Raw genomic sequence first — 9,336 nt, 5'->3', positions numbered from 1 at the left:
GGGGGGCAATGGCCCCCATGAAGCTCCGTCACTGCGAACCTCTACATGACTCTATTATACCACCTGATACCTAGAGAATGCAACTTCAGCTGTTGAGCATTTGGTCTAGAACTAGAAAAAATGCCCTCGTGTTCTGCAACAAAATGTTTCACTGACTGGGTTTAACATTGCTCTTACAGTGATGGGTTTTTCTTTGCTGTCAAAGAAGTGTCATTGATTGACCAAGGAATCAATGCAAAACAGCGCATCGTCCAGCTTGAGCATGTAAGTTGTGGGTTATGACATGCTAGAGCAATTGTTTCGCTTACACTGCCTTAAACATTATGTTTGTTATCACTGTCTTGGTTATATGGTCAACTGAGATCAGCTGTGAATCATTGGTTTCAGGAGGTATCCCTCTTGAGTCGTTTGGAGCATGACAATATTGTTCAGTATTATGGAACAGACAAGGTAAAATTATTACAGAATAATAATTATGGCATGACAATATTGTTCAACCTATTTACTTATAGCTTGTAAAATCATTACAGAATAATTATTATTTCCCCTGTGTACTTCTCATTACCTTCTGTTATTTTCCCCTCTGAGAATGGCATAATTTGGATTTAGCCGATGTACAGATTTCTCAGCTAGATTTTCTTTTTCCTGCTTTCTCTGAGTAAATAATACTCCCTCTGTAACTTTTTATAAGACATTTTTAGAGTCTGTGGCAGTGTGAAAAAATGTCTTATATTAAGTTACGGAGGGAGTATTTGTGTGATATAAACCGCTGATTCTAGATCTTTACACTAAATCTGGTGGGCTGGACGTTTTGCAGGAAGATGGCAAATTGTATATTTTTCTTGAACTTGTGACCCAAGGATCTTTGGCAGCTTTATATCAAAAATATTGTTTACAAGATTCACAAGTATCAGCATATACAAGGCAGATTTTGAATGGTTTGAACTATCTACATCAGCGAAATGTGCTGCACAGGTGAGTAATAGAATGCGTTGTTTGGTATATATTTTTCTGAATTATATTTCTCGCTGGCCATTGAGAGCCTGTTCGTTGCTGGATCACCAGGGACATCAAATGTGCAAATATTCTAGTTGATGCAAATGGTTTGGTCAAATTGGCAGATTTCGGGCTTGCGAAGGAGGTATTACTTACTCCATCAAACACATGCTGTATTATCAATTTATCACAGCACTCCATTTTGTGCTGACTCTTTCTAATCTGCCATTTTGCAGATGTCAATTTTGAGCCAGGCAAGATCTAGCAAGGGAACTGTTTTCTGGATGGCCCCTGAGGTTAGTTTATAAAGTTGAGCTATTGTGCCTTTTCTACATCATGTTGGTTGTACTTTTTCTTGAAAGAAAGGCATCATGTTGTTCTTACTCGCATTCAGAGTGTGTGTACAATTACACTTGAGCATATTTGTGCCTGGTCTACTGTGATCGTTTTTTGACTTTATTAAATTATCTTTGTGACCTGAATGATCCAGAACACGAGTCCATGGTCCATGTAGATAATAGGTTACAAATATCTTGGGAGTATAATGAATCATAGTCTGTGGAGGGAATTAGCGTACTTGATGAGTTAGAATTTAAAACTCCAAACAGTGAGTTATAACTGACAGATGGTTTAGAGTTGAGCACTGTAGGTTGCAGTGTGACTCTAAATACTTGTAGTTGTGTAACATTAATTAAAACTGTTAATTTTGTTTTCCGTGAAAGGTTATTGGATTAAGTTTGATTTAGCATATTGCAAGAAATATTTTGTTATTGTACCAATTGTGTACGTTTTGTGATGGTATGCTCTCTTTCAGGTTGCTAAGGCTAAGCCACATGGACCTCCAGCAGATATATGGAGTCTTGGCTGCACAGTTTTGGAGATGCTGACCGGCAAAGTTCCATACCCTGATATGGAATGGGTGCGTATTCTGTCACCTTAGTTTTCTGGAACAGCATCTAAGTTTTAAATACTGCAAGACATGTAATTTAAATGCGCTGGTATACTGGAGCTGCATACTAAGCTAATTTTTTTAAATGGAAAGATCAAGGGCTATCTTCCTAGGGGGAGGGGACTATGAATTCCATGACATTTGTATGCGCAAGTATTATAATGCATAGTGGGCACCCCCAAAAAATCTGCCGCTATATTGCTGTTGTCTATTTTGATGTATTTATTAGGGAAATCAGAAATGCATAGATACGAGTAGCAGACCCATTTTCCCGCAAAAGAAAAAAAAAAGTAGCAGACCCATTCCCTGTATTTGGATCTGGTGGTTTTCTTAATATCAGAGTTGTGTATTGTTACTGTCTGTGATGCAATCTTCTCTCCTGCCATGTAGACACATGCTTTGCTCAAAATTGGTAGGGGAATACCACCAAAAATTCCAAATACGTTATCAGAAGATGCCCGGGATTTCATAGCAAAGTGTGTTCGAGCAAACCAAAAGGACCGGCCATCTGCTGCTCAGCTGTTGGAGCACCCTTTTGTGAAGAGACCACTGCAACATTAAGGCGTGCGATGTACATATTGCTAACACATTTGCTTGTACATAAGCTGGTAAGTCTTTCGTCCTTCTCCTCATCAAGAAATGTGGGTGCTTTCATCTCTTCTAAGTTCTAACTCACTCGTTAAAAGATTGAGTTGGTTTCACTGCAAACATAGTGATTTGTCTCCATCACTATGTATAGGTTTTAATTTCGCATGTGGAAAGGTGTGGGTGATACCGAGGAGTGAAGATGATCCTACAGCCCAAAAGTGTTCCTTGTTCACGCTCCCGCTTTAATTGTTTCCCGGAGATTTCAACATTGAGATAGCTAGCTTCCAACACGAGGAGCACCTATCGGCATTCAGTTGAAGGTAGCTCTGCAATATGAGTGAGATTTGTTTCTCATGGAGCCCGTAGCCTAGTCTGGGAGTGTGGAATGACAGATGTGCAGTGTGGAGTGCGAAGTGCTCACACAACAGTTCACTTTCCGACCGCGTTTACATACCTTTACAGTTCACATTCTGTTGCCAATGCAAACTGATCGTATTGTCCATGTTGTTGACTACTCCCTCCGTAATAAGTGCCGCATGCCGTGGTTTTAGTTCAAATTTGAACTAAAACCACGGCACGCGTCACTTGTGTTTGGAACGGGGGGAATATTTGACTCTGACCTTGCTCCATACCTGTACAGTTTAGTTCCTATGGAATACAATCTGTTTCTACCATAGAAGGTCCAGAATTTCAGTGTATATGTCATATACCACCAGATGCGCATACGCAGCCATGCATGTTGATTTTCTTAGAAGATCTGCAGTGCTACTTCTGGCCTGCTCATCAAAGATTCATATCATCACCTATTGTATATTTGTATTACTGTACATGTTGGATCCTTTTCAGTTTTCATGATACTGTACATGCAACTGGAGTAACAATGAGAGACCAAAGAACTGAAGATACAGCAAATTTCTAATCTACTGTTGGTTCTTTTCCTCTTATGTTCTCATGGACGCAAGCAAAGCAGTAGCCTCTATAGATGTTTGATCCTTTTCATCTTACTCCAAATACAGCTGTTCACTGATTCCGTGATTAAGGCATTGCCCCAAACAGCAGCCGTGTACAAGGAGACTATTTCCGCCTTTCTGATGTCGCTCATTCCTAACATTTTTCTTTCCAAACCAACCTACGGAGAAGGCCCTTTAACCAGGGAAATGCTTGTTTGGGTGTAACTTTCTAACTAGTTGTATATGTTTGCACAATGTTCTCTTCTTACCTATCTAGCAGTTGGAGGTCACCATAGTTATATATAGGCGAGAAAAAATGTGCACAAATAAAGACATGTATATTATCTCCCTCTTGTCTTTGAAAGAGGAGTAGGTGAGCACAAGTGAATATATGATCTTCTGACAGCAATGAATATGGAAGTAAGTACTGTTATTGTTTTTGACATGGATACGGGAGCAAGTAGGTGAGACATTACGGGTGATATAATCAAACAAAAATAAAGTAGTAGTCCAATATTTCCACAGTAACACCAACGATTATCAGTTCAGGAGCTTGTGTTGTTTATATATCACGAGATGAACAGACAATGTAAGTCCTGTGGGCTTGCTTCTGAAGATTTTTTTTCAAGAATCTGCAAAGTTATGTATCATTCATTGATAGATTCATTGAAGTTACATCCACATGGCACATGGGGGCTACTCGGGAAGAAAGTTGTGCAATCAAAGCGCACCACCCCTGTACCAAAGGCGAGCATCGTTCTTGATGAGCTGAAGTAGGACGTGTATGGAGGACTGCAAGCCATCGAAAACACAGCCGTTCCGGTGCTTTCCAGAGGTGCCATGCAATCATGAGGAGCAAGGATGCTAGTCCTTTTCTACACGAGGAAGGCACCGCCGAGCAGGCATCGATCCACCACTCCTGAACATGGCGTCAGGGTGTGGTGGCGCAACAGTAGATCAGCAGGAGGAAAAGACCTGGTACCATAGCAGGCGGGAGAATGAGCTGCCGTCGAGATGGTGGTGTATGGCTCTCCGGCTCTTGGTAACAGAGTAGGCACCGGGGATGCGAGTCCTTTCCTGTTGTCGCTCATTCCTAACATCTTTTCTAAATCTACCCATGGAGAAGGTCTTTTGTTTTCTCTCCCAATGCATACCAGAGAAAATGCTTGTTTGGGTGTAACTTTCTCACCCTATCTAGGCCGTCGGAGGTAACCATAGTTATATATAGGCCAGAAAAATATGCACAAATAAAGACTTGTATATCCTCCCCCCTTGTCTTTGAAAGAGGAGTAGGTAAGCACAAATGAATATACGATCTTTCTGGCAACAATGAATAAGGGAGCAAGCAACGTTATTGTTTTTGACAGGGATACCAGAGCAAGTAGGAGAGACATTACGAGTGAATTAATCGAAGAAAAAAGTAGTGTCCTAATATTTCCACGGTAACATCGACGCCATCAGTTCAGGAGCTTGTGTTGTTACCTTCCAGAAATGCAGTGTACGTATATGTTTGATTGAGCTGATCACATATATACAACGAGATGGGCATATGATGACAAGCCTTGTAAATTTGCTTCTAAAGATTTAACACTGATACTTCGCATCTGTCTGACATAAAAAGATCAATTCATCACCTGTGTTACTGTCTGTACATGTAATGGGAGTCACAATGACCGCATAACTGCAAATACAACAGATCTCTAATCAATCGTTAGTTGTTTTCGTCTTATGTTCTCGTGGATGGGCATAGCCTGTACAAACGCTGGAAACGAAGAGCAATGCTCACTCACACCTCACGCCCTGCCATCTCATAGTTGTTTTCGTCTTATGTTCTCGTGGATGGGCAAGCAAAGCAGTAGCCTGTACAAACGCTCGAAACGCAGAACATGGTGACTACTGAAAGCCTCCAGTCTTCTGCATTCCAGTGCTCATTCATAACTCACGGCCTCACGCCCTGCCATCTCATGGCTCAGCAGGCCGAGCATGTCGAACACCTCAGCAGCCTGCGGATGAGACCGATCTCCGCAGACAAACTCATGCACGTCGCCGTTGATCTCCACGGCGCTCCGTCCAGGCCTCTTCTTCACTCCCCGGGCTTTCATCAGGCCCCTAACCTTGCCGGCCCGATCCCATTTCCCGACGGCAGCGTAGATGTTCGACAGCAGCACATAATTTGAGTCGCCGCCGGGGTCTTGCTCCAGGAGGTACTGCATCAGCTGCTCGGCCATCTCCACGTCCCCGTGCATCCGGCACCCAGCAAGCAGGGCTCCGAGCACCACCTCGTTTGGCCGCATCGGCATGGTCGCCACCACGCTCATGGCCTCGTCCAGACGCCCGGCCCGGCCGAGCAGGTCGACCACGCACCCGTAGTGCTCCATCCTTGCTGTGATGCCGTGCTCTGCCTTCATGGCGTCATAGTATCTCAGCCCCTCATCGGTGAGACCGGCGTGACTGCAGGCCGTGAGCACGCCCGTGAACGTCACAGCGTCTGGCTTGAACCCCTTCCTCCGCATCGCCTCGAAATGCTCGATGGCGTCTGTGGACCGTCCGTTGGCAGCGAACCCGATGATCATCGAGTTCCAGGAGACCACCGTCCGCTTCCTCATGCTGTCAAACACCTGCCGTGCAAACTTCACCTTACCGCACCGAGCATACATGTCGATCAACGAGTTGGCAATGCGGATGTTGCCCTCCAGCCTCTCCCTGATCACGAACCGGTGCACCCACATACCGAGACCGAGCGCGCCGACCTCGGCGCACGTGGAGATGGCAGCTACCAGCGTGACGTAGTCTGGCTCGACGCCGTCCAGCAGCATGGCATGGAAGCAGTCGATCGCCTCGTCGTGGCGCCCGTTCTTGACGCACCCGTCGATGAGCGCCGTCCAGGAAACCTTGTCCGGGTCCGGCATTCCGTCGAACACCTCGCGCGCGGCGGCGACGAGGCCATTGCGCATGAGGCCGGTGATCATGGTGTTGTACGTGACCACGGACCTTACGGGCATAGAGCCGAACAGCTGGAGGGCGTGGTGGGGGAGGCGGGACGCGAGGTAGAACCGCGCGAGGCAGGTGCAGAGGAGGAGGTGGCTGGGGAAGAGTTTGATGGCGAGGGCGTGGAGCGATAGCGCCAGGGGCCGGGCGAGCGGGCAGGAGTGGGCGCCGGCGCAGGCGGAGAGGACGGTGAGGAGGGTGACGTCGTTGGGCGCAGGCGCGGCGGGGGAGGAGAGCATGGCGGAGAGCGCGGCGGCCGTCGACGGCAGGTCGCCCTCCCGCGCCGGGCGCGCGATGGCGGCCGTCCACGAGACCACGTCTCGCGGCGGCGTGCGGCGGCGCGGCTTTGGGGTGGCGCGCTGCGCTGGTGGAGGGAGACTGAGAGATGGAGAGGCGGCCGCTGCCATGGCCGAGAAGCTTTCGGCTGGAAGAGTAGAAGCAGACCAAATTCTGAAGACTGCTGTCGATGTACCTGAATTCCTCTCCTTCTCAGGCTGACGCTTAATCCGTCAGATACTTCAACTGGTACGAAAAAATGGGGAGAAAAATGGGCCAGATTTACAAACATAGGAGTAGTACCCAAAGCCGAATCAACGCAAACATCAAACCCATGTTACTAAATGAAGGAGGTGGTAAAGGTTTTCTCAATGCTAAGATAGCTTGCCTTAATATATTTCAGTTATAATGAGTTTGCAAGAAAACTAAAACGTGTTTTGCTATGGGCAAGTTGCTCACAAATGAAAATGGCAAAGACATCGCTCAATTTCCCAAATACGAAGACGAGACACAACGCTGATGTAGAAATGTTAGAGCCTTAGAGGTAGCTTCGCTAGAGTAATCTATTAATGGTAATGTGGGGGTGGTGTGTTTATGTTTGCACACTTTTGTCGCGTCCTTGTTTAACCTCTTCTTGTAATATATAACTCCATTTTGTAACACAATAGCTACATGACAGTCACCCGAGTTTTTATTTTGGGTCAGTCAATTTCACTAGAAGGAAGAAACTACCGTAGGGGAGGAAGAAGCTCGCTGGCAGGCTACTCCATCATCTATCTTAGGGTGGGGGAGGCAGCACGGCGGCGATGCAAGTTCACTAGAGAAAAACCGGTCATTGCTTGGCGCAAGAGGGATGGCCAGGGGGCAAGACCGGCGGTGGGGGTGGTTCAGGGGAGGGCACGAGCGGGAGCGCCGTACGCGAGGTGGTCAGAAGAATATGATGAGCCGGAGGTTGAAGAAGACGATTTGGCTGCTGGTTTTGCATCCAATGGTCCAGAATGATCGACTAACCTAAAACTAGTTTTCAGTCGATTGATTGTTAGCCACACCCTATTTGTAATAATCTGACGCACACCTGCAAGTTCTTAAAAATGAAAGAGGTTAGAGGTTTATAGGTGTGCTTGCGGGGTAGTTGTCGTCGTCAGAGAAGTGGTGAAATTTAGAGGGATGGCTGGACTGACGGATGCTCAGCGGGGGAGACGTCTTGAGCACGACAGGGTGTTGAGGTGGGGTGGCATCGACATCAGGCATGAGTGACGGTGAACGATAGTTAGGATGATGACAACAGACAATCAACGAGAGGGTAGAGAAGGAGGAAGGAAAACAAAAACGTTGGAACCAATTAAACTCAAAAACCCAACAGAGGCTAATACGTGAATTACATTTGGAAGCGGAAAAAGTACTAACACTCATGTACTTGCACTGGTAATTAGAAAAAAGAAGGAAAAAATATTTAACTTGTAGCCTCCGCCAATCTTTAGGCGTGCATGACATACGGAAAAATCTCACGACGAAAATGTGGTGGGTGTGACTTGCGTTGTCGATGATTTAATAGGCAACATAAACCTCATGAATAGAATACAAATCAAATATCACGGTGCATCACCGTCCATGCAAGACTCATCGATGCTACAATACGAATCTTAGATCGTATAGTGACTGGGAGAGGAAGTAGAAAGAGTACTTCTACAAACAAGCATAATTTTTTCCTCACATATGATATCTACGGACCGGTCGACTCCGCCGGTCATATAGACCCACCCCACCAAGCTTATCATGCAAGTGAAGCCAGCAGCTCCTCCTCCCGGCGACGTTCTTGGACCAGCCGGCCAGCCGACCGCCGTTCCACGGTTTGGCTTGGTATGCATCAATCTTCCATATTCTTCAACAAACCAAACGCTTGACGATGCTGATCATAACTTCTTCTTGCAGAGTCGCTCGTGCGCCACGCCATGCACGTCGTCTTGCGCCTTCTCCCAGACGGCGTGCGGCACGATCCCGCCCGCCCACACCCCCGGCCGCTGATACGCCTCCTTGCACAGGACGTGGGCGACCTGATTGCCCTCGCGGAAGATGTGCTGGACCTTGTACGCCGCGAAGCACCCAAGCAGCATGAGAATCTCGTCTTGCATGGCCTGAGGTACGCGCGTCTGCGTCTCCTCGCCGGTGAGAAGCTCCACGAGCATCAGGTCGTCTCCTTCCGCCACCAGCCTGCCGCGGAAGCGACTCAACGCGAGGCGCAGCCCGCGGATGAGTGCCCTCGCCTCCACTATGCCCACCGTCGAGTGCTCCGTCGGCTCGGCGAAGGCGACAAGAACGCGGCCGTTGCAGTCGCGGATGGCGCCGCCGACGCTGGCCCGGCCGGACCCATCGTTGTACACGGATCCATCGAAGTTGAGCTTCAGCCAGCCCGCCGGGGGAGCTTTCCACCTCACCATGACACGGCTTGGGTAGAAAGGGGGAGACGAAGGAGATAAGGAGGCGATGGAGGCGGGCGGCCGATACAAGTTGGCCGGAGATGCAAAGGGTCCCCTGCAGAAGGGAGCGAAGGACGCTGCTGGCGCAGCAAGGCACGCCATGGCTAGGGCG

At 47.5% G+C, this 9,336-nt stretch overlaps 2 protein-coding genes across 2 annotated transcripts in view; one reads left to right on the top strand and one right to left on the bottom strand.

Annotated features, from left to right (window-relative positions):
* Positions 1-3,383, top strand: part of LOC123145669 (mitogen-activated protein kinase kinase kinase 1) — a 5,222-nt gene extending 1,839 nt beyond the window's left edge. The window contains exons 2-9 of the mRNA XM_044565134.1: positions 180-264; positions 388-450; positions 818-975; positions 1,066-1,141; positions 1,233-1,292; positions 1,811-1,915; positions 2,336-2,553; positions 2,685-3,383. Coding sequence (XP_044421069.1) covers positions 180-264; positions 388-450; positions 818-975; positions 1,066-1,141; positions 1,233-1,292; positions 1,811-1,915; positions 2,336-2,506 — 718 coding nt within the window. The 3' untranslated portion in view covers positions 2,507-2,553; positions 2,685-3,383. The remainder of the gene's footprint in view (positions 1-179; positions 265-387; positions 451-817; positions 976-1,065; positions 1,142-1,232; positions 1,293-1,810; positions 1,916-2,335; positions 2,554-2,684) is intronic.
* Positions 3,384-5,092: 1,709 nt separating this feature from the next.
* Positions 5,093-6,998, bottom strand: LOC123145668 (pentatricopeptide repeat-containing protein At1g05750, chloroplastic). Its single transcript, XM_044565133.1, has one exon. The coding sequence runs from the start codon at positions 6,876-6,878 to the stop codon at positions 5,412-5,414; it is 1,467 nt and encodes a 488-aa protein (XP_044421068.1). The 5' UTR covers positions 6,879-6,998; the 3' UTR covers positions 5,093-5,411.
* Positions 6,999-9,336: the final 2,338 nt, after the last annotated feature.

The sequence above is a fragment of the Triticum aestivum genome, chromosome 6D (assembly GCF_018294505.1).
Source record: "Triticum aestivum cultivar Chinese Spring chromosome 6D, IWGSC CS RefSeq v2.1, whole genome shotgun sequence".
NCBI lineage: Eukaryota > Viridiplantae > Streptophyta > Magnoliopsida > Poales > Poaceae > Triticum > Triticum aestivum.
The sequence above is the reverse complement of the archived record's forward strand: the minus strand, read 5'-3'. Positions and strand labels throughout refer to the sequence as shown.